This window comes from Scomber scombrus, chromosome 22, assembly GCF_963691925.1.
Source record: "Scomber scombrus chromosome 22, fScoSco1.1, whole genome shotgun sequence".
Taxonomy (NCBI): domain Eukaryota; kingdom Metazoa; phylum Chordata; class Actinopteri; order Scombriformes; family Scombridae; genus Scomber; species Scomber scombrus.
Window position 1 is genome coordinate 7,137,509 of NC_084991.1, and position 26,231 is coordinate 7,163,739.

The 26,231-nt window shown below is 40.0% G+C and overlaps 1 protein-coding gene across 1 annotated transcript in view; it reads right to left on the reverse strand.

The window, feature by feature from the left end:
• Positions 1–24,682, reverse strand: part of LOC134004493 (synapsin-3-like) — a 95,883-nt gene extending 71,201 nt beyond the window's left edge. Inside the window, exons 1-4 of the mRNA XM_062443793.1 lie at positions 24,502–24,682; positions 24,198–24,411; positions 14,210–14,267; positions 1,474–1,565 (exon numbers count right to left, since the gene is read on the reverse strand). Coding sequence (XP_062299777.1) covers positions 1,474–1,565; positions 14,210–14,267; positions 24,198–24,411; positions 24,502–24,682 — 545 coding nt within the window. The remainder of the gene's footprint in view (positions 1–1,473; positions 1,566–14,209; positions 14,268–24,197; positions 24,412–24,501) is intronic.
• Between the last annotated feature and the right edge of the window lie 1,549 nt (positions 24,683–26,231).

Sequence of the window (26,231 nt, forward strand, 5' to 3'; positions counted from 1 at the left end):
ACTCTTATTCAGTTACTCTGAACTTGTGAAAATATTAAGAGATAAATTTAGAGGAATATATAGATGATACATCAAACAGTTTATAAATGGAATGATATAAATGATCATTTGTTTTGCCAAATGACAAATAGTTTAATTATGAATTATGAATGATTAAATTAAATTAACAGGGGATTAAAGGAACCCTGTGGATTTTTCATTTAAACAATCTTATATGCTAAAACATACTGTTTTTTTTTTTCCTCAGGTCTAAAAAACATGTTGCATTCATGTATTTCCTTCCTCACGAAAAAAAAAAAAAACAGTTGCAGGACTGATTTATTTGCCATGCTACTCTCTCATATTGATTCAATAGTGGTCAAAAACTCCAAGGTACCTATTAATAATACTGATGCAAAGTGTGGTTATTGCTAGTTTAAGAAACACATTTAAAGACAGTTCAAAAACATATCCCTGACAAATTAATTAATTAATTACAATTTACACATTTATGTTGATTAAATCTGCAAATTTTTCTCACTACTCTTATTCTATAATTTTCTCAGAAATTGTGAAAATATAGAGAAATATAGAGCAATATTTACATGATATATAATACAGTTTAGCAACAATAGAAGAGAAGAAGAATTTATTATATTGCTGGACAAATTCCATACATACAATACAATCAAATAAAAAAGCACTAATGACATTCATAGTGTAGGTTGAAGAGGAGCATGAAGTTATCTTTGCCATCCAGATCAGCTGATCATCACTGATCTCTTTGAGCCCCCAACTGAACATAACAGAGCAGTCTATTTAAACACCCAACTTCACGTGTCTGCTGCTGCTAGACGAGCTGCTTACTGGCCGCCACTGTCACGGCAAGATCATTTTTATTTTTCACATGCACTCAAAACGACCCCTACGTTCGGCACCTGGCCAAAAGTGTCAGAGACATGACTGGTGTGTTCAGTTTGATTAAGAGAAATGACTTTTCTCTGCGATTGTTTGCATGAAGGTGATGCATAAAGTGCAAGCAGGTGTCAGCACTGTCAGTCAACAATTTCTACAGAGTGATTAGAGGTGCATGTGCAGGGACTGAAAAGCTTTGGAAAAAGGGGAATTATGGGAATTATCAGTACTGCCAGAGTTGTGCTTTGCTGAAACGCCTGATTGTATAACATTCATTTTGCAACACTGAGTGGTGACATTAGGCTCAAACTGTGCTTAGAAAGACTGAATGAAGTGATTAAATATTTTCATATTTTTTTCAACACTGTCACACATATTTCCCACCTGGATTGAACACGGATAAGCGGTCTTATTTTTACTTTCCCCATTGGCTTGATTTCTTTGAGAAGCATTATAGAGCTCAGCGCCACCGAGAGAAAATAACTGAAGTCTTTGTGCGAGCTCACTGATGCAGATTATAGGTTGTGTGGGCAAATGGATATAAAGACTTGAGCTCTTTGTTGACCTTGAGCGTCTTACCTGACTACTTTGGTGCCACCTTTGTTGACCTGCATGTCCACCATACATCCCGAGTTGACGTAGGAGGCCAGGTTGATCTCTGAGAACTCAGCCTAGGGGAACAAAAGGAGGAAACACACCCTGAGATTAGATGTTACATCCTGCAACAACCCATCAGGTCAAATGTGTATACAGCAATGGAACTCTGTGAGTCATTGCAGGGTCATGAGATGTTCTGAAGAGCACTTCAGTCCTCATATGCATAAAAGATCTTATTGTTTCTTTTGGCTTACTGACAGAAATGTATTTATTTTAAAAAGTAAAAATGTCCTGTTGTGGAAGTAAATTAACCGCAATGACTCATGAAAGTTAAGTGATGAAGCACTTTAACTAAACATCTTTGCTTTTAGAGGAGAATAAACATTTTTATAAAAAAAATATCTAAGATCATCAAGAATGGGAAAAAGATTCTTTCAGGTTGAATTCATTTCACATTTCTGCATAAACTGAGAGAAAAAGACAAGAGTCAGAGCGACAGAAAGACTTGGTGAGAGGAGGCAAATTAAGTTATCCCCAGTCTGTGGCCTCCCGGACAGTGAGGGCCTTGTGAAAGGCTGTAGCCTGGCTACCTTATGACTCAGTCAAACTCCCAGAGACACTCGAAAGGAGGGGCGACAGTCGACTGCTGGGAATGGACTTTCTGGATGGACGAGGACCAGAGAGGGACAATTCAATTTTCCCTTCTAATGATTGTCACTGCAGTCTAGAAATCTATTCATGTTAATGCCGCTGTTAAACTGTAGGAATTTAGCCTTCCTGAAATGAACTTTTCTTCTGTTGCATTAATGATAGAGCTATCACAGAAGGCTTCTCATTCATTAGTGAAAATGCAATGCAAGAAAAAAAAGTGTGTCATCTGGTAATGCCAAGAGACAGACGTTTGTCAGTGAAGTCAGTTATATCAGTAACCTAATATGTTAGGTTCCAAAAAAAAAAAGCAGTTCAGTTAATATTCAATTCTATCGTCTTCTGTGTGCTCATCAGCTCTGTGTGCAGATCTAATTATTCCCCCGAGAGCCAAGACACAGGGCAAAAATAGCAGAAGAGATAGTCTTCCTAAAGATTATGCCAAAGAGCACATAGTTATAATTGAGGCAACCCAAATCATCTGGATTATGACATCTGGACAGTAACATGACACTGTTTGGAGAGATTTTAATGAGTGTTGCTTCAAACTGTGAACTGTAAAGGAAGTGTCTATTTTAATAAATACATGGATTCTTCTGTGGTATGGCAGGCTAATATATTAAAGTTTGCTGGGAGATGCATTACAACAAAGGGCTTATGAATGATTGTCTTAAGAGGATTTGTCTTAAGAAGCCACAATGCTTACATTTATGTTCGAGATGGACGAAATGATTATGTCTAATGTTATGTTGCTCATAGTGACAAAGCCACAGAGAATAATCTCCAATTCTGCAGCTCTATGGAGCATTTTAGTGTCTTACAGCTCATAGTTTGGGTTTCCTGGACCGCAACATGACTGTTTTGGTTCACTTTCATTCGTCTAATCAACATTGTTTCCAGCTGCAGCAAGCAGCAGGTGTCAGCAGAAAAGTTCTGATAAACCGCTACCTCTTCAGATCCAAATGGCAGACAGACAGAGTTAGAGAGCTGGTGAACACAGTGGAGCATTTAGCAGATAAAGAGCCACATATTTTTCTTCAGGGTAAGTACAGAGCAAAACAGCTACAAGAAGAGTGAATATTAGACTTATTCTTGCCAGGCTTTAGCCTTATATCAACCTAAAAAGTGTTAACATGTCCATGTTGTGTTTGCAGTTTATTTCTGAGGTCTGAAAAGAGGCCAAAAAAATCAGGTTTAGGTAAGCTACATTTAACATTTTTCTGTAAATTATAGTTTTTCCTCTGCCTTCTGTCAGAAACCTTGCTTCAGCTCTCAGAAGGGAAGAGAAGGTATTGCTGAGGGCTGGACGGCTCATAGAGAATGGTGTCAACACACTGTGGGACCACACATATCTCATGTTCCCTGACAGCATGCGCCTCAAGGCAGCATCATCTTAAACTCCTGCCTGCTCCAGGTACAGAAAGCCCTGGAGGGATTCACAGCAGCCAGACACGCTGTCATTTGTCAGTCCTCACATCACTTTTAAGCATGAGGAGTGACATTAATGTAGTGGACTTAATGGACCCTAAACAAGCAGCCTGCTGACTCTCGGCGGAAAAAAGCTAAAATTCGATTTGACATGACTTGGTTGACTACCAAACATAACACTATGAAAAAGAACATGGCTGCATTTCATTTGTCTGTGAGTACCTTAAACGTGAGTCAGAGATGGGTCAGATTCAGTATTTCACTCCCTCTTAACACTGAAATATGCAGCAATAAAATATTACTCATGAAATGAAAAAGTCATCCATAAAAGTGCCAAACCAAGGCCATTAGTAGAATGAGGACAAAAAAGAACTAAGAAATAAGTTTGACCGTCCACTTTGACTACATCTGTTACATCTTTAAGGTTTAAGTTGCATTTTAGGGAACAGGATGATTAATGCCATCTCAACACTTCCCAAGGACACACAAGGAGCAAAGTCTGTCTCACAAGGATGTACTACACTGGAGTGAAGCTCTGCACATATGCACAGCACATGGCTAATGGTACATGGCAGTAGGCTAATCAAAGAAATAGGTTTCTGACTGGAGGGTAGATGGATTAAATCCTGGAATGCCAAGGTAAATAAATAAGTAAAGGCCTGATCACACACAAAGCTATGACTTTGTTACTAACCTTTCCTCTCAGTTCAACCAAGCATTTTAGCATCTTTTGGCTTTGTTTTGGGTTCGAGGTCCGCAGCATGACTGTTTTTGTTCTGTTTCATTGCTCTGATCAACCAGACAGATTTGTTTTCAGTCAAAAAGCTCTGATAAAGCTACTCAACTCTACCTGCCTAGCACAATCCATTAGACACATACAGCACAGCTATAAGGAGAGTGAATCCTGGACTGGAAGATTGACTGACAGCTGATGATTGGCTGATATTGTGTTGGCCTGATGATGACCCAAACATAAGCTGCTCTGCTTTGTAGGCTTCAACAGACAGATGAGCGCAACACGCCTCATATAGATCACTCATCAAAAACGCCAACATGGATGGAGATGGAGATGGAAGCAAATCCTCTACTTGACCCTCTTCTCAACCCATCTCCTGCCAATTTGCATAGCAAGTAAAGTCAATTGCTATCTACCCATTCTCATACAGCGATCATAATTTGAGACGCTAAGCCTGCTTTACCAGGCTTTACATGGGCTTTCATCTACATAAAAAGGAAATATTATCAGCAATATTCTCTCAGAGATAAATTCCTCTTTCATCCAGTGCTGTGGCCCATGTAAACTCTGTATGGGGGAGTGAGTCGGTTTTGAAAAGAATGTGCCAAACTGGGTTTTATTGCCAAGAGAAAAAAAAAACCACCCACCTCTTTTATTTATTGTGTTGCACTCTCAGAGGAAGAGCAGGGGGCGAGTAAATGCCGTAATCTTATTTAGGGGACAACGAGGCGCCACTCACACTCAATGTGCCTCAAGGACATGCACTTGGCTCATTTCCTTTTTCTCAGCTCTTCTTTACTGATACCCACCTCTGAAAGAAACATCTGTGCGCTCAGCAGCACAGGCCTTGCCAAAAGAGACTCTTAAATACACAACACACCCAAATGCACGTACACAGGCACATGAACACACACATCCTCTATCCTTGCATCTGCTAAGCAAATCTCATCCCAAACAAGTAGGGGGGTTGCGTTGACTTTTGCCACGAACAGAGAGTGGGCAAACTTTTGGCAAGAGCCAAGCATTCCATGTCGTCTGTGATTGGCTAGTTGTGTGTAAGAGGAGCGCTAACGGCCACTGTCATTGGGCAGTAATGGATGAAGTGGCTGGTGCAGGGCACAAGTCCAGAAGCCAGGACAGGAGGCTTTTCACAGTGCCATGGTTACCATCACGGTAACACATTCAGACACTTGTCTTGGAGCAGCTCTTGCCCTGGGAAAGGAAAACAGGAAGTGATACATGGGACAACTGTCTGCAGAGCTGATTCTTCTCATCTGTTGACCTGCATTCAGGGTAAATTAAGAATGCATTTCAGCCAATCTATTAGGAGGAACAGAGTAGCAGGAGAGAGTAGGCTTGTGATTAGGTTTAACCATGTCTCAAGCTGAATTTAACAACTCAAACGTAATAAATTCCATCTTACTGAGCTTGTATATCTATTATTGAAGTTTCTGCCAGCCATAGCTGCTTTTACTGCTACTAGAAATATAAAATACATTCTTTTCTCTGCACTAGATGGAAACAGCTATTATGGCCTTAATGTGAGCTGAATCACTGTGGTGTCACAAGGTGATTCACATGAAAATGGCACTTTAATCAACAGCATCTTCTACTTCAATCACCAATATCTCATACCTGACAAAACTGGACTGTGGTGCAAGGCACTGTTCCAGTATGACCACAGACATTTACAGGCAAGCCTCATTTATCCCTGCAGTTCTGTGTGAACTCTGCCATGACTGCCAATGCCAATGAAAGCCATGTGAATCTGCGGACAGTACAGTCAACACCACTTGACGGTAGCTCATCTGGAATCTTTGCGAGTATTTTTAGATTTGTACAAACCCGTGTCACTGAGGTTCAGGTGGTTAAGGTGCCTTTTGTCATGAGTCAACTTGTAAACAGGATCTTTTGTCCTCTGGCAAAAACAACTTGGAATGACCATTTGAGCTACACTTGCACTATAATTTGCAACTTATTCTGGCTAGCTTAAAAAGGTATCTAAAATAAATTGTTTGTATAAAACTTCATGCATAAAAATGCCTTAAAATGATATGTATTTGCATGTGAAATAATATATGGGAGTTGCAGTTTAAGTTAAAACACTTAAAGGAGTTTAAGCATTAGTGTAAGCTGAGGCACTTTGAACTGTCAGTTGAAGTGTAAGTACTGATAGGAGATATGGTGTCAGTTGAAGTGTTACAGCAGACAGAAGCTGAAAGAAATTGAAGTGGAATTTCTGAAAGCACTTGAAATGAAAAATGTAAGCCCTGAAAGTCGCTGAACAAAGTTTTCAAGCAAAAACTGAAAGGAGCTGAACTGTCAGCTGGAGTTTAAGATAACTGTCAAAATGTTACAGATGAAATGTTAGTTAAAACTGTAAACTACCAAAGCAGTTGTGATTTCAGTTGAAACACTAGTGAAAGCTGAAGTGTGCTTGTCAGTCAGTATGTAAGCAACATAAATAGTAAGAATCAGCTGATGTCTAGATACTGAAAGAAGTTGAAATGTGAGTTGATGAGTAAAAGATGAGAGCAGCTAAAATGCCAGTCAATATTTAGGAAAATAAGAAATGAATGCAGTTGAAATATCAGTTTAACTGATGAAGATAATTCAATAATACATATCAAAAATCCTGTATGGAAATGTTATAACGTGTAAATTGCATATATAATAGTATAGTATAGTATAGGAATTTAGCCTCCATGACGAAAATCCTCTTAAATTTTTATTTAATTTCCATCTGGAGTGGACAATGTTCTGATATGTCCATTACTCCTATACTCCATAATTTAACCACATGCACTTACTTGTAGAACAATGAAAGTAATTGATTGGGGAGTAGAGAGTGTGGAAATGAAAAAAGGGTAAAATCTATTATTAAGTAGTGAAATCCCCTCTATACATCAATTAGTCTTGCAGTATTGTTCATGTTTCTGCTAAGTGAAGTGCTTTAAGAACTGGACCCCCAACAAGAGTCCCAATTGAGGTTTAATCTGACATTTAAGTCACCTCCACAAATCATAAGGCCCTGGAGTTTAGTTAAAATTAGGTTGAAAATTTACTTTAAAAAATGTACAGTCTGTTCCAGGAGGTGTATATATATTCAGAAAGGTGACTTCAGTTTCCTCCAATATGTCCATGATGTATCCTCCCTCCCTGCCTTTGGTTTCAAACACCACTTAAATATTAAAGCACCTCCGCTATTATAATTGACACCCCCTTCTAGGTTGGGATTTATACAAGGCTGAGAAGACATGGTTAAAACCCCTTCTTTTTAAAACCCCTCAAGTTTAACATTGGCTGGTTCTGGGGGGGTAATTGAATGGTACTACCATAATTAAGCCTGGGGTTGTTGTATTTTTTGATGCCAACTTCTGTTGATAACAAATATAAGGTAACCTTACCCCTTTTGCTACACAAACATGAAAAGAAACCCCAATGGTAGTAGAGGGCGTTGGTGAGCATAGAAAAACATGTGCTTCTGCTATTGCGGTTCAAAGTCATTTAGGTCCTCCTAAAAAATGTCCAGCATCTCTGTATCCTGGGTATGGTATCTTTGTCTCTTTCCCCCAGTCAGATGTGCACCAGGCCAGTCTCTTGATCTGTTCAGCCCAGGACTTTCGGGGCTTGAACACCTTTACTGGTAAGCCCTTTGCTGTATTATCTTTGGTTACGTCTTCCACCAAGCTATAGATTCAGGATTCATCTTGGAAAAAGTTTTTGTAACTTGGAATGGTGAATACATTTTTTTCCCTCAGCACCCCTTTTTTGCCTTAGCTATTCTATGCATTTATTGAGTAACTCTGGAACATAGACATGGTCTAAGTTCACTCTTCTCTCCAGGCAAACAAAACCTTGTTTCTGCCAGGCCATCTTCACTATGTCGTCTTTGGTTTGGTGACTCGAAAATTTGACCACTATTGATCTTGGCAGTGCATCTCTGGGCGGTGGGGACCCAGTGAGCTCTTTCTATCTTCAGGTCAGAGGAGTGCAGAATATCAGGGTGACTTTCCTCAGCCCCTTCACTGACCCCATGGATTCTAATATTATCTCTAGTAGATCTGCCCTCCTGGTCTGTCATCCTCACTTCCATGTGGGTCTGTAGCTTAATTGGCTCTGACAGTGCTACCTCCATGCCATGTATTTTCTCCTCTGCTTCTGCAATTTTTTCTTCGGCTTCATCAACCCTATTATTTGTCTTATTCAATTATTTCTTGATTTCCCTCAATGTTTCACTATTCTCTTGGTGAAGTCTTTCAGTTCTTAAAGAAGCACATCCTATTTTGCTATGCTTTCCTCCACATGTTGCCTCTCTGTGGCTAGCTGCCTAGCAGTACTCTTGTCTGTGAGGGACGATGGGCTGTCCAGGCTTTTTACCAAGGCTCTTTTGGTGGCCCCTAGGCATATTGTGTGCCTGTACTTTAACTTTGTTAGACCAGAAACCATTGGCTTTAGATTTTAATTCAGGGTGGCTGCTACCTGCATGGCTGCAGGAGAACACTTTGAGATGTTCTCATAACTGCTTACGCTGATAACAACTACTGATATAGCTAATCTTACTGAAAATTAAATTCTCCTTTTTCTCCCTACAAATGCCATTTCCTGTCTATAAATGCCCATTATATTTCTTTTAACACTGACCTTATTTTATCAACAGGTGTTTTATTTTAGTCCCCAGTTGAAGCTCAAAAACTGTTGACAAAGCTCATTTTAGTCCAGAAGGAACCTCTTATTGTGTGGTTTCCCTTCATCTGAAAATAGATGTTTTTCTGTGGCACAAAGTGCTTCTTTTATTGCTTAACCTCATTGCTGAAAACCTTGACCAAACAAAACTTGAATCACATACAACTTTGCATTGACAATATACATAGATGTAGCTATTGCATTCATTTGTAATGTTACTAGTGAATAATAATGTGCAAATAATAGTGTCTGGAAAGTGTAAAATGACATGCTGGAGTCATATGAGATACTGTACAGCTATTTGGTTTTGTGTAAAAATATTCAAGAGGAAACAGACTGTAGTGAGTGGATTTTTAGCTGCAGGACAGACACTCTTTTTGTTGAATATTTTTCTGTATTTCTTGATAAGCTCGGTTGAATCACATACTGATGCAATCGATAGGTCTAAAGCACAGTGGGCCATTCATGTGCACCACAGAGAAGTATTTGCTACTAATCACTTCCACCTTGTACAACAGTGAAATAATCCACTGAATAATCCACTGAGGCACTAAATGTTGAGATCTAAGACAGATGCTAAATGCAACAGGGCAACATAAGGCTTTGGAGCAGCTGGATCAGTAAAATGTCTGCAGCAAGTACCGAACCAAATGATCCATTTTCCTTTAGAAAGTTCTGCACAGATGCCCTATGTCATTGGCCAATACCATCCAAAATAGGGTACGGATAACATACAACCAACTGCCTGTGAGCTGCCATGACTGCAGCAGAAAGGAGCGTGGACAGCGCTGAGGTCATACGCCTGCCGAGCAGATGTTGCCCCATGCGACCCAAACCACACATGGTCCAGCAAGCCTGAAGAACTGGCCCTTGTTCTTTCACAAACAGGCCTCTTCAATTTTAACGGCCTAATTTGTCCAATTGTGTAAATTGCAGTGTTTATGACTCTGCAGTGCTTGTGGGTAGCAAACAGGCAGTTTGTTCGGCAGCCGTTCAGTGGGTGTATCATCATGTATGTGATCAGCTTTGTCTGCGACACTCATTTTTCACAATGTTCCTTCATAATTTTTGTCAGACATCACAAGCAGGGTGCATTAAATCTCAGATGAAGAAACCCTCAACTCGGCACTGTCACTGCACTCCAAGATACTTCAAAGGCATACAAAAGGCATTGTAGGTAAAACCTAATCCCCTAAGCTGCACGGACCGCACCACCATTCTTAACCAAATCTCTGGGTCAGAGTATAAAGTGGCAGGCTTATGTGTCAGGATAAAAAACCAGTGGCCTGAATTATCTTCAGCCACCTACTGTGAGATAAAACTCCCTGAGGAAATCTTTAGCAAATAACACATATGTGGGTTAAAAGCTGGGGGTCAACATCTAAAGTGAGACTGAGTCACATTTGAAAGAATAAATAAAAAATGTTCTCTTATAAGTGAGAGTTAAATACTTAATCAAAAAAAGTATGCTCAGGGGTTTTGCTGCTATAGTCTTACTTGGTCTGTTATGACCAGTAGCTTAAGGTGGATAAAGTTAGCAATCTTAGGGTAAATACTGCTGTAAAACTGACATTACTGGGTCACTGACTTTATGACTTATGACTATGTCCTCAATTATTTTATGCTATGTTATTTTCAGGTAATTTTACCCTAATTAAAACATACTTGTGAAAATTATGTTCCATTTCTGCCGATGTCTGCACTGCTAGATTCCACTAATTCTTACACACACTACACCTTTATGGAGCTGGAGCCAGGAGGTGGTTAGGCTAGCTAAGCATCAAGACAGTAGGTAGGGGAAAAAAGCAAGCTTGGCTTGTCCAAAGTTTAAAAAAAGTAAATCTACCAGAATCTTGAATGCTTATTTATTGAATAATATCTAATTTGTTTTTACTTGTCCATAAAACAAATGTAAAATGATGAATTTGTGATTTTATCTGGCTTTGATTTATATTTTTGATGAACAAGAAAAATATGATAAGCTAAATGATTAGCATCCTAGCCAAACGCCACAGGCCCGAGAATAGTATTGATCTTCTCCTCTAACTTTTGGTAAGAAAACCGAATGCCATTGTGACATAAAGATACAGTACCAGTCAGAAGTTTGGATACACTTTCTCATTCAAGAGAACGGGAAGGCATGTCCAAACTTTGACTGGTACTGTATATACAGAACATCAGCCCCTCTGTTTTGTGCAAGGTTGTACTAGTTGGGCCTCAGACATTATAATTATGGGAATAATTTTGACCTTTAAGTATAGTGCCCTTATTAGGCTGATCATTGTCTTCCCATTTCACTACATGGGGGGCATTTTTTCCCTGAAAGGCATCATAAAACTTTATTCTTCAGTAGTACAGCCTTTCAAAGTATGGGGTCAAAGTAGAACACACCACAAATGCAACTTGAAGCTTATGTCTTTCCTACTGGCATTTTATAACTTGCTTGTTACAATGTTGTTAGGCTCAGGGATGACTAATTGGTAGTTATGCAGCAAAGAAATGCTGGAAGTTTCCGTAACACATTTTTAGCCACACTAGGAGCTCTACTGTAGGGAAGTCAGTGTTTCAATTTAAATCAGTATCTTGGTATATGTCCAAATCCATTACCTAAAAAGATTAATGACATTCGCGTCCCAAAGTACAGCCTTAGAGCTGACTATCAAAACGTGCTAAAACTTTTACTAAAATAATGATCATTTGTTTTGTTTTTTAAAGAAGCCTGTGTGCGTCACAAGCTTATGATATATGAGCACTGATCTAATGTAACTGCACATTAACCCTCCCTTTAAACCACTAGGGATTAACTGATAGAATGGGAGTGAGAGAAGTACAGCTCCCAACTCTATTCATATAAAGTGTGTGCAGACCTTTTTGTTATTCTCTATGTTACCTCTCTTCACATGTTTGGCTGTTTTTCATTTGGAATTGACAAAGGTATGCTGTTACACAAATCTGAGGATCGTTTGGCATGTTTTTGGCTCTATGAGCAACAAGAACTACTACTAATCATATTTCATCATTTTGCAAGAAATAAATTACTTCAAGCTTGTTTTTATTTTTCAGAGCTCAAAGAATCATCACCGGTGCTGTCCACAAGCATCTGTGCAGTGGTAACAAAAAAGAAAAAGAAAAAAGGAGTTACCCGGTGGACACAGGGCCATAGGCGTGTGCCAAATGTAACTTCCAAGTGGGTCATGTAAATGGGAGAATGCCAACAACTATGAGCTCACAGGTCTACTGTGGGGCAGCAGTTGGGGAAGGGAGACGTTGCGGGGCATACTACACCTAAGAACCAGAGCACCCTGTCTACCTCTTTGTCTTCTTACAGACTGGCATCAGATCAGGCCTCTCCACTGCAGTATCACATGGTGTGCTTGACTCCAAGTATGGTACCTTATATGGCAGCATGCAAGCAAGCCAGCAAAGTGTTATGTTAGTTTGGGACTTGTGCACTGGTTCAGTGAGCTTAAAAAGCAGGAACATGACGAATGACAGCAAGCTATTGTTGGCCAAGTTCAAGTCCATCCAAATAAGATGATAGTGATCACGAAAGGTGCAGCAAAATAGCACATTCAAATATATCTAAAATGCAAATTTAGGTAGCAAATACAAGTCCGTTTTACCCTTAATGTAGAAGCTGTGTGTCAGTGTCGTTGCAGGCTATTGTAAAATGTCTGTTCAATGTCAAAATGTTTGCTAGGTAGAGATGTTACAAGCCGACAAGAAAGTGGGACTAAAGAGAGAGGGGAAAAAGTGCAATGGGCCTCTCTGCTTTTATTGTCATCCCTTAAAAGGGTTCATCTCAGCATGTCGCTAACTTTTCACACAGATATTGGGTTTCCATCGTCCTAAGGCTCTCAGCGAGGTGCACAAACAGCCTATGAAGAGTCTGGCTGCTGAAGGCAATTAGCGACTGACTTGTTAGCAGAGAGCTTATGGGAAAGAGTAGAGGGTCCAACAAGATCTAAGTAGGTCAGTTGAAGCTATAGCTGAGGTTTGGGGGGGGTTCATATGGTGCGACGCTCATAATGGTCCCTCTCACTGTCGAGTAAAGGAGCCTCATTAAGTTAACCACTTTTTATTGGGGTTCAGTAGATGTGACACAGCAAGATTTAAAAAAACGTCACATCTCATAGAAAAATCTGGACTCATACTCCAGCTCCTACCCCTCCCAGAAAGAGGATGTGACCACAACAGTAGAGAGTTGAGCAAACAGGCTATAAAATCACCGGTCCAGCTTTTTGTGGTGCCTTTTTCCTTCTCCCATAAAAACCCACCACTCCATTTCAAAGACAGATCCAGTCTCAACAATGGCTTGCAGATGTATAACCGAACAGTTATTTGAGGTAAATTAGATGCTATCTACGTACTGTAAATAGTGTATGTCTAGACTTATAAACACATCTCTATGCGTACAGTATGCAGTGGATGAATTCAATTCAAGCTGCCTTAAATTAATATTTTGACATTTTTGGGAAATATGCTCATCTGTTTTTCTTGTGGAGAGCTAGATAAGGAGACGTACACCACACTCATATCTGCACATCAAATATGAAGCTGGGGCCAAGAGATGATGCCATCACCTTTGCATTAAGACCAAAAGCACGGAAACAGCTAACCTTGCTCTGTCCAAAGGTAAAAACAAACAAACAAACAAACAAACACAAACACCTAGCAGGCTGACTTACTTTCAGTGATAAACACGTTTTATCTTGTTTGTTTAATCAGTTTTGGAATTTTAAGTGGGTATTTTTTACATATCTTTTTGTGTGCAGATAAAACAAACAATACCAAACCTCTTAAGGAGTTTGGACAGAGCCAGGCTTGCTGTTTCCTCCTGCTAGCTGTGTTTTTGCTAAGCTAACAGCCTCCTGGCTGTCAGGGGATAGGTGTCGATCTACTCATCTAACACTTCAATTTTTGGATGCTTGTTTTTTTTTTTTTGACATTCTAAAGATATTCTAAAGACTTGGAGAGTGACTGTGGTATAAGTGTGATAATGCCCTCTGATGGGTGCCAATATAGGAAATAATACACTTAGATTAATGAACTTTGTTGCACTCAGTGAGGTGTACTTTAGTCCATTACTGTACATTATTTCTGCCTCATACATGATCTGTTAATAATATTCTATTGATAGAGTGAGTTACAGGCAGGAACATGTGAGAGTCATCCACAATAAAAATCTAACTAAGAAAATGTACGTTGGATCCAGCATACCTGTTCCACTCGGATCTCGTACTCTCCATTCAGCTTCTTGCCTCTGAAGTACTTTGCCCTGCAACAAAAAAAGGTGACAAACTGTTAAGAAAAGGACAAAAAATATGCTTTACGTTTACAGTAAAAGCCTTTTATCCATGTAGTAATCTGCAGGCGACATTTCAACAATGGTAATAAAGCTTTTGAGACCAGTAAAAGTGTGTATCACTGGATTACATGGATTGATCTGTCAGCCTTTAGGACAAATGCCTACTTCAGCATGTGGTTTCCTCCCCTGGACCAACAGTACTGAGTGCTCCAAACACTCCTAACAGTCAAAACAACCTTAAAATATCCTTTGTTTATTTGATTGAAGGAGAGTTGAAATTTCAACAGACCTTCCAAAATACCTTGTGAGCCGGCAAAATAATGACTCATATTTTCCATGATTACAGAATCTGACCTTTTGGGGCCTTGAGTAAACAGAATCCCCTGGAAAACAGTTTTATTAAAGTGTACTCGTTGAAAGATCCGTGTGTTTTTAATGTCTTAACCTGTAATATTCCAGTGTGTGTAACAGTGCTAAAAGTGAATTTGAGATTGGGGTATAATGGAGCAAAACTGTTTGGTAAACTCTTCAAACGTGCTATTATGGAGTGCAAAGTCAAGGTTATGATAATTTATTTTTAGCCTCTAGCAACATGAATGTTCCCTTCATGTGATATTCAATGTAGTTACACTGACTTCATATACTATTCTAAAGGAGCCATCTGAAAATCACATGGAAAAACTACAGCACATTCTCTCCTTTCCATCAACCAGCACTGATGCACTTGTTTTCTTGCTTTTTGAACTTTTGAACTCCCAGTTCCTGGAAGAGTTATCTTCTAACCATCAAACTTGCAGTATTCAGATTGACCGATAGACAGGATTCACTGGGCTATTTAAAGGTGGAATTTGCAAACAGAAAAACATGTTCATTTGAATGCTCACTGCGCAATTACACTTGTTTGTTGGTTTATTTGGTATTCGCCAACATGCCACTACCATGTTTGTTGTCTATGCACGCTTCTTCTCCTCTAAGATTCAAAGAGCTAACATGACGTAAGTGTAGAGGCACGCTAGCGGCTCGGTAAAGATCGGCTAAATGCTAACATGCTCAGAATGTCAATGCTAACACAATGCTTAGGAGGTATATTGTTCACCATGTTCACGTTGATGGGAATGTTATTAGTTTTGCAGGTATTTGGTCATAAAACAAAGTATTGGACAAAGTATTGTAGCTCATACAGAACATGAAGATGGACCAAAGTGGTGGACCAACCAACCAACAAATATCAGCATGTTTGCCCAATTCCCTTATTGTTTGGTAGAAAATGTTGCAAGACCAGGAGCAGTCCACAGACCAGAGTTTGGTAACCACTGCTTTATGGCACAAAACATGCCCTAACAGTGGAAACTGAGGTGCCTCTTTCAGTTTTTATGACAGTTTAGTGAAAGGATTGAAAGTGGGTGTATTAAGCATAAAACTGGGTGAGACTCGACTCAACAAATCATCTCTACTATAACCCCAGTTTATTACAGTGTTAATTTGACAATGACGTAAATTCATAAACTCAAGTGTATTTCAGATCCCCATACACATTTTTGGCCATCTTATTATTATGTCTTTCTAGCCATGTTGTGACCCAGTCTCAGTGGGTTTCAGTGTTGAACTCTCACCCCTCGCAGGCGTGGGACACTTAACAATCTGTCAAGGGCTTCAGGCTGGAGCTTTGCATTGTTTAGGATCTAGGCTACATGCTAGAGGCCTTCGGTTATTGGGACAGGCTGATTGGGATTTAGAGTGCTGTTTGACCCACTCACACCAAAACACATTTTCCCTTGCAGATTTTTTCTCAAAGCCTCTCACCAAACAAAGACTCTTTACTCCTCCACTTGTCTTCGCTATGTCCGCCTCTTTGTTTTTCATGCTCTTACATCTGTCCTTTCAGGTCCATTCATTAACGTTCATTACGGTCACTGAGGGGGATCTTGTTCTTAACATTTCCCAGCTGTTTGGACTTGAAAGTTTGGGGTTCTAAGCCGTCTCATTCTCTGTAATTTTGGAAACCGTGAATCTTCAACATGACTGACCTACATACTAGACAGGCAATGCCCCCTGTCACCCTGGACCACCACCGTCACAGAGCATGAGGCAGACCCCGCAGGCTCACCGACTAAAAATGACTGGTATGCGTTTCAAAATATTGCGAAACATGTCGTCACTCCGAGTGATCGATTTAATTTACAGGTTGCTCGGCTCTCTGGTTCGAACAACCGCTTTACATGTGTTCAAACGTAAACATTGAGCTCTGCAGAGAGGTCTGGGCTTTCCTTCACCCAGTCATGCACACACCCACTATATAAACACCATAGAGCTGAATACTTTTTTTTTTTACCATGAGAATGTGTTCCTTCTTTTGTGTACCACTAATAGGAAGCGTATGAGTCACATATGCGGACAAAACAAATAGCCCTGCCAAGTTTTTTTTATTTTTTATAACAGTTATCCCTGCTTCTATTTGTATCCACCCCACTAAACTTAATGTTGTGCTGATGCTGCTGTGTTTATAAAGGAGGTTTTCTATTGTGGTCACATATTTTTACGTGAAGATTAAATTCCCCACGTGTTGATATTGCTAATGTTGTCTTCTGAGAGGCACAAGCTTCCCAATAATGAGAAACAGTGCAGTTTACACAGCTCCCAGTACCTCCCACTCCCACTAATACGGCTGAGGCTGTCCTTGCTATTTAATCCCAGGAACATTGCAAACTTGTATATAGTATAAGGAATGTATGTATATTGTAGATTTAGATAAATACAGATTATTTTAGAGATTGTTTATTGTATATAGTATGTTTGAGATTGTTTATGATGATTGTTTATTGCATATTTACACATATGCATTTGGTCAGAGACAATTTAAGAGACACTTGGGCATTAACTGTGAATCCAAACTTATTTTTTGTGTTCTGATTGAATCAATTAATAATTTGTTGTAAACATGACCAACTAAAGCAATTGCCCTTGTTTGTAGTGGGAAGCCGGTGAGGGATCATGTCCTTGTTGGTGCATAACTGACTCCCACTGGTTGGTTAGGGAAGTTAGTACGTATTCAGGGATCATTATGTTTAGACTGCCTCTTAAATCCTATCTAGCTAGGGACAGCAGATGAAATTTTACTTTTTAGGCTAACTCTGGCTCACGTACAGTTCTTATTTTGTTGATTAAGGAGCATTATCCCTGTCAAATAACTATTAAATCATGCTTGATCAAACTAGCTAGTATGATGTCACTAAAGGCCTTTACGCCCTCCTGAGGAGCTGAAAATTGAGGACAAGAATTTCAATATAAATTAGGTAATTTGTAAGGATAGCTGGATGTGTGCTGTTCATTTTGTGTCAGTCAGATGTCACTTAGTCATTTTCTTTCTTTAGCTCATCATCTGCATCAATCCTCTAAGTGATTTAAGCTGAAACTGTTGACAGTTAATTACAGCACCCCTGCTAGGCCACAAAATAGATGTCAATTCTGAAATCCGAGCAACAACGTCTAGGGTGTCATGTTTTATGGATCCTCCTGGTGATAAAGACATAAAACATTTGCAATGCGATCAAAATAGATGGCTGAAGATTGGGTACTTTTACGTTGGCCAGCTTTGCATTTTCTGAACTATCGCCCTGTTCGTGAGGCACAGCGTGGATGTTCAACAGAGTGTGGGCTTTCTGCTTTTTCTTTGCACAAAACATGAAATTAAAACCCTCTACATATGGCCCAGGGCAAGCAGAGGCTCTCATAGTACTTGGCCAGAAGAAGTAAAAACTTTGCCAGAGAAGGGCTGAATTGAGCAATCAGATGCTCATATCATTCAGAACACAGAGCAAACAGACTGACAGCTACTTGGCAAAATGTCGTCGGCCTGAGAGAGAGGGAGAAGGAGTGAGGGAGAGACACAGGGACAGAAAAGGAGGGATTGTTGGTGGTGGTGGTGATGCTCTCAGGGACTTTGCCTCAGCGCTGTGTACTGCTATTGTGCATCAGTCATTGCTGGAGGCCAAGCCTGTCAGGACAGAGCAGCGTTTCCCCAGAGACCCCAGCCTCTCTGCTGGAATGCCCAGGAGGAAATTCAACCCCAAGGCAGGGAGCGATGGATGGATGGACACCCTCTTCTTACACTTTGATACGTTCAACGTGCCTTCGACTTCTGAGAAATTGCACAATCTGATGAGTAGCCTGCATCATAGCAAAAGTTTGGTTCATGACAAATGAACACAAACAAAGGTTTCTAAACACACATGTTTTAATGGGTTTCACAAACTTGAAGTATTGTTGGTTTAGATTTGTTTTCAGAGGTATCTTGCTTCGCTGTGCATCCACATTATTGGTGCAGTTTAATGAATCTTTGCAGCATAATGAGTCTCAGCAGATACCCTTCTATATATTTAAAGTGCACCCTTTTAAAAACTAACTTGCAGATTGATGATCATAATAAACTTAAATGTATTAGTTGATTAGCTGACTGACAGAAAATAAATCAGTAGCATTTTTTTTTTTTTTTTAACTCTTATGTAATATTGAAGAGAATATCTTTATATTTGGGACCAAAGAAGCATTTGTAATTTGGACTCTGGGAGAATGTGATGGTATTTTTCACTATTTTCTGACACAGACTAAATGATTGAATTAAAAAATAAAAATTAGTAGATTCATCAATAACTTGGTATTTAAAGCCCTAAATCATAACACACCTTGAGAAGCACCTGAGACTCTGGTCAGTCACAGTGTAGTCAAGGATCAACCCTGATTCATCAAATCTGAAAAACAACTGATGACACCTGGTGTCATTGTCAGTATTCAACAATACAATAAGATCGGATGGAGACTGATTGACTTATCAAGACCATGAATTTAACAGCTGAGGATCCAGGGATAGAAAAGTTTTTCGTGCTTGAACAAGGGTCGATATTGCTGCTTTGGTTTAAAAAACAAAACAAAAGTGCATCTATTGCCATCAGGCTTAACAAATTCAGATATTTTCTTCAGAGTTTCCCCCAAAATGATCATGGATTCCAGAGAAAAATATTGAGCCTACATTAGTGCCATGCACGGACTGAGGCTGTGTGGTTGGCTTCGGTGCTGGGAGAGTACTTGCTGGTGGATGGTTACAGTTTGTTGTCATTACTTATCGGCAAGGCAGTTTTTTTCTCCAGATAAAATAGTTTTGTTGGCTGTTGTTGCCCCAGTTAAAATGGTGACTGCAGATGGATAACATCATTGTTGATTTATGGAGGTGCATGAAAAACACACGTTTGTTTAGAAAGCTCCTGTTGGAAAACTCGCAGACCACATGGCGACTTAAAAATTAAAAACAAGTTTTACATCTGGAATTACTATCTGGCCATTCAGTAGATTAGACATTTGGACAGCGTGGTTGAAATTTCTAGGTTAAAGGTATACTGTTTGTAAACAAACAACATTCAAAGTTGGCCCCTCCTCCCCTCCTTTATCTGAATCAGATAAATAAAATGTTATTTTCAGATTTTTATGCTCTAAAACACAAATAAACGCCCACACCTCCCTGAGGGCATGTGCCACATTGCTGGATTTGTTGTGTGAATGCAGAGTTTCGTCCAGTCTGCTGTGGCCTCTCTGCTCTGTGTATGTGTGTGTACAAGCTCAGCCTCAGTCAAGCAGATACACTGCTGCTCTTTATCTATCCATAACACAGAGAGAGAGCAGAGGAGAGAGACGGAGACAGTGATGTAACTTGGTCACTACTCACAAGTCCTGACCTCACACCCTGCGTGCTGTTAATGGCAACTACTGCCCAAAGGTTGATGCTCAGATATGTCCCTAACACAACAAAATAATAAGCAAATACAGGCAGAGGGTAGAGTCTCTAAGAGGGATTATTTTTGTATGAATCTACACATCGTTTTCGAAGGAAAGGCCCGCATAGTATACCTTAAATATTTGCCTTTTCCACAGCACAGCTAAGATATTTCAACAGCAAAGCAAGCATACAGTACACCTATTTCCTAACATTCTTGTATCAATAACAGTGAGTGGTCTCAGTTGCCTAAAAGCAGGTTTCACATTGTCCTAAAAGCAAACACTGTGACTGAAAAAGCCAACACCACGACACAGACACGTTACCAAAGCAGCAGCCAAATATTTGGCCTTTTTTACGAGTTAGACTTGTATCAGGGGGTCGGACGAGCTTTAACTGTTCAGCTGCTGCTCTACCTTTATCTTATGAAATGACCTCTGAGAATCAATGACAATTCTGCAGTATTTTGGGCTTAGATTAACTCAGATTTGGAGTCACTTTTTTTAAATGAAGCACTGCCAAAAGAGAGCAGACATTTAGAGTTTTGATCTCAGTGCTGCTGCTGCCATCTTATCTTCAACATGAGCAGCATCACAGATGCTAACATTTGTCCCTGATGTCTTGCATATGAGCAACCCCAGAGAGGTTGGATATGGAGATAAAGCAGAACAAAGTAACAATCCACAACAGACACTGAGGCTTCTCTTGCATTTCTATAAAGAGACATTAAAGTATTCTCCTGTTTATTACAGTCAAACTGATAACTGGCAGAAAAGAGTTACCAAACATGTCAAGAACAAGCAGTAACCACCAGGTTGAAGTACATAAGACAATATAGCTCTAAAGCAACCCTTAAATCTGACTGTACTGAAGAAACAGACCAGGACCAAACCAACCAGGCCTTTCCCTGTTGACCGAATTTGGGTATCCTGCATTCATCAACTTACCAGAATAGCTCAAGCTTGGTGGAGTCAAGCTTAAGAACATCTTTAAATACTACAGTACAAAGGAAAAAGCTTGATCTGGATAGAGGTGGTAAAGATAAGTGGATATTTTCAATGCTATTTTTACTTTCCAGCTGCATATTTTCACAAAACAAAATTACAAATACACAATGTTCTGTGTTAAATGGGTTTAAACAAATTTTGCATGTTAAACAAACAACAAAGACAATACAAGGTTGGTCTTTGAGATAAAAAATAAAACCATCAAGATGAGAAAGACAAACAACAAGGTTCCAGTTATCTCTGGTTAAGCTGTTGTACTCACTATGATTAGGGTTAGCAGTAGCCTTGTAGTAGTGCTAATGTAATTCATTAGGCAGGTGGCAAAGTCATATTTCCAACTAGTGACCATGGTGTCATCAGTAGTTAATATGGACACAGAGAACGGGTATTTTGTCCTGTAGCAATCACACACTGAGATCATGCCCAAATATTTGTATCCATTTTTGTGGATGTCCTCCTGCTTACAAACCATCTCCAACCTGCAGAGCAGTGTAAGAATGTTTCTATGAGCCCTCAGAGGCTATCAGACATCACCATCTGCTGGCCAAACTTATTCACTTCTGCACAGAGACATAAAAAAAAGAGGAACTGTCTTCTCAATGAGGCTCTACATGAACTACAGCACCACCTGGTGGTAAACAGAGGAAGATGTATCCTCATACATTAATTTATCTTTTTTTGGCTTCTTGTTTGGTCCATTTGAGACAAATTACCAACACTACAAGTGTCATACATCATTCACTGCTACAGACCACTAATGGGCCCCTACTCGAGAAGGCCCATAATACATGGGCACTAAAAGCACTAGGCAGCTGAATCTCTCACTTCTCATGTATCTTTTTTTATGCTGATTTTTATCTTGAGTAAAAACAGAAAAAAACACTGGCAGAATGATGTCACATATATCACATATATCTTGTCTTTCAATCTTATGTTTGTATATTACCATAAAAATTTGAAATTGAAAGGCCAGACATCCGAGAGTTTATCTTCTTAAGCGACTCTGGCACAAACATCACTGTAGCTCATATTCAATTCTTTTTTTTTTTTTTTTTTAAAACAAGTGAAAAAGTCAGTATAATGTCATTTAATCATGTTTAAAAGGTTCTCTATTTCAATTACAATAAAACCGGTGAGCTCAGATATATCCAAAGAATGTAATCAATCAGTATTTAGTCACAGTCTCAACAAAAAACTTCACACAGACAGGACTTATCACAGGGCTGTTGTAGTGGATTACATTATTTTACAGGGTACAGGTGCTGCTGTTGCTGCATCAACCCAGAGTCCTTCCCCTTTCTTTCAGGTTAACGTGCTAAAACAGCAACCAACCACTTTGATCCAGAAATCCATTATTCTCTCTTTATATAAGTAACTGACTTTGTTTAGGTGAATAAAACTCCCCGCTGTTCTCTCACTAGTGAGGATGGTCCCTCAGAGAGACTGAACGAGCTCCGAGGTCTCACATGGTGGATGATCCTCTGATAATTCATTACAGAAACAGAGGGATGTGAAGAGCAGCGGGATCCATTTGGGATTTCAGCCAACCAGCTCAAAGAAAAGAAGCCGGTCGTCTTTTCAGAAAATTGAGAACAATCTTGGTGCTTTTGACACGGCTGTCAGCGGGGTGCTTTAATTTAGTGATCATTTTTAGACCTCAGCCTGATCTCCCCGTAGAGCGTCAGATACAGATGATCCCTGCTAATACTGTAGATAAATTCAAAGGGCTGAAAATAGCTAATAGCAGCCTCACTGAGGTCGATTTACCAGCAAATGTCAGGCAACAGAATAACAATTCATGAAACGGAAGAGTGGTTTATTGATTCAGCAAGACAAACATGATAAACTGACTGCTGTGTGTCTTGACTGCAGTTCTGAAAATCAATTTGTCCACAGCAAGCAGCAAGAAGCAGCTGATGAGCCTCTATCATGCATGCATGTGATGTTGGTGAACGATGAACTGTTCTATTCTCATTAAAGATTGTTTATTTTTCTGTCATCTCAGAGCAAAGGACATTGTTCATGTCACCATGACAATTTCCTGCACAGAGAGCCATGCTATAATCCTGCTAATGCTGAGGATGTATGGGTCTATTATAAACAATAAGATGTCTCACTGCTTCCAAAACTTCAAACCTTTGCTACATTTTCTTCATATGCTAATTAATGCTTTAATTAGCTTACTGAAAAAATAACTAACTGCAAAGGACACTAATAACATGCTTCCAACGCATAACTTTAAAGGAATAGTTTGTGGGAAATATTGCTTTCTTGCCAAGAGTTAAAAGAGATAAAAACTCTCATAACTGCATGTCAACTAAGAAGCTAAAGCCAGCAGACGATTAGCTTAGCTTAGCTTAGCTTGGCACAAAGACAGGAGGCAGGGGGAAACAGCTAGCCTGGCTCTGACCACATGTAAAGAAAATCTTTTAGTGGTGCTGGTCGGCAAATCCTTACTCATTCCATACTTTATACACAAACATGATTGTGGTATTAAACTTCTCGTCAAACTCTGCAGGAAATTGAGTGTACATATTTCCAAAATATTAGACTACTTCTTAAATGACTTATGAAAACCACATATTGGCTAGATATCACATATAATATAATAATATAAATAAAGTATATGTCATTTTAAAATGGTTTAATAAGATGACATTAGGGCCAGTTGCCTCCCTTTCTAAGAGCTACATTCCACACAGGTTGATCTAAAGAAAGCCCAGAGATATTTTTAGAAACTACACAGTTTTGAAAGCAAAGGTCGACCTGTCGTTTTCCATTTTGTAGAAACTCCTCTGCTTCGTGTAGCAGAACTGTGGTGATGTTACCTCCAGTCTGTGACGACAGTGAGCAAAGATGCCCATTGGTTTTCATTGTGCATCGTGGACATTTTTAAGGGAGCTAAACTTCAAATAAACTGGAACGATTTTGGCAATGGTGCACTAGAAATTTAATAAATAACACATTACTCACATTGCAGTTATATGTGAGTGTGATTTCTCTTCTAGACGTGAGTGACAGAGTTAAGAAAATGTGTGGCAAAATGGGAACGTTCACTGTTTGTTGCCTCACTACACACACACACACACACACACACACACACTTACACATGATTAAACCTCCACTCACCAGTCTGTGTGTTGATCATCGATGACCAGCAGGATCTTGGGCTTGCGTATGACAGGCTTGGGTGGCTGACTGGCTCCTTCAGCTGCTGCTGCTGCTGACTTGGCGTGTGCTGCGGCTGCAACATTCTGGGCCATCTGGGCGCTCTTCACCACACTGGAGAAGGAGCTGAGGAAGCTCCCTGCGCCCGAAGCCGAGCCGGAGCCTGTGCCTGAGCCTGAGCCTGAGCCTGAGCCTGAGCCTGAGCCTGAGCCTGAGCCTGAGCCTGAGCCTGAGCCTGAGCCTGAGCCTGAGCCCGAGCCTGAGCCCGATGTTGGGCCCTGGGTCTGGCTGGGGATGCTGGGTGGCTGTCGCCTCTCTGTGGCCGGGGAGGCAGGAGAAGACGTGGATGAACCTGGAGGGGTTGGCCTCTGTAGATCCATCATGTAGCCATTGGGTAGGTTGGCAACAAAGCTGCTGTCTGACAGGCGCCGGCGAAGGTAGTTCATGGTGACGGGCTGGTGGGTCAGTCAGGCCTGAGGAGGTGAGGGGGAAGAACTCCTGAAATCCTACATAAGAGACAAAAGAAGGAAGAAAGAATCTGTTCAAGGCTTAGTTCTGCTGAAATCTTAATACTGTCGTTTTACCCAAACACCCAGTTTCAGTGAAAAAAGCACAATATTAAAGGTGCAGCACTCTTCTTTTTTTTGTATATTGACTTTTTAAAAATAACTACAAGTTTAGTTGTAGTGTCCTTTGTAGTGATGAACCCACAGAGAATTATAACCAAACTGTGCAATTCCCCTCAACTCTGCAGAGCATTTTACTGTCTTAAAGCTCTTTGTTTTGGTTATACAACATTACCTTTATGGTTCAATCTTACTGTTCTCATCAAAGTTTTTCCAACCACAGCAGGGAACTGTTTTTTTTTAGCTAAAAAGCTGAGATAACCACACTATTACTCTGAATCACCTCTTGTCCAACAACAAACATCAAAAAGACAAAGTTAGCTGGTGTACATAGCGAGCATTTAGCACCTTAAAAGCCAGATACTTCCCCAAGGAGTTAGAGGAGACTAATAAATCAATTAAACAAGCTACTCTGTATGTCAGTACTGCTCAGGATCTGATTTTGTAGGACGTGTGTGCAGTATTTAGTTCAGATGGAGATTGTAAAACATGTGATGCTATTTCTGGTGATCACACGAATTAGCATACATCTGATGAGAGGTGAAACACTGTCAGCTCTGATGCGTCAGTGTAGGTGCTAAATAAATGCTGAAATACTGGCATTTAGAAAGTGTGCACTAAATCAGGTTAATAACAGCTAGACATGATTTGCATGAGAGGCCAGGTGGGACGGTAACCGCTGGCAAATAATTCAGTGATGATGCAAAGTTGGAGCAAAGATTCACAGCTCATTTCTTTGTAAAGCTGATAGAGCCCCCCTTAGGAGAAGACACTGTTATATAACAGATGGAAGCCAGCGTGGCAGAGGAGAGACATTCAAACAGATTCACTATCAAACTGCAATGAAGAAAGTGTACTAGCGGTTGGGGACAGGTGCCCCCTAAACCTGATTAAAACTAGGCTGCTCTCATAGTAAATGGGGCTTGGATGAGATGAAAGTGCATTTTTTATTGAGGTGTTACGTCTCAGGCGGATGTGCCCGGTGTTTGCGGCTGTGTTTTTGTTGTTAAAGGGGGGAGGAGGGTCTAAAAAGCTTGGAGCAGGAGGAAAAGGATGTAGGGCAAATGCTTCGTCTTGACAAGTTAATGTAGTCAGATGATCCAAATCAGGAAGTCCTTACGTGGAGTGAAAGTTGTAGTCTGTAGTTGATAAGGCATCTGTTAATGACCGGCAAAGGTTTGGTATTGCCTAGTCAGAAAATCCCTGTGGTATTATCTACTACAAGTACCAAAGGTTTGGTATTTGTATTGGTCTGACTAGGTAGCTGTATTGGTCTAACTAGGTCTGTATAGGTCTCACCTAGTCAGACGTTCTCAATCAGGAAGTCCTCGTGCGGAGTGAAAGTTGTAGCTTCTGCCTGAGCATATGC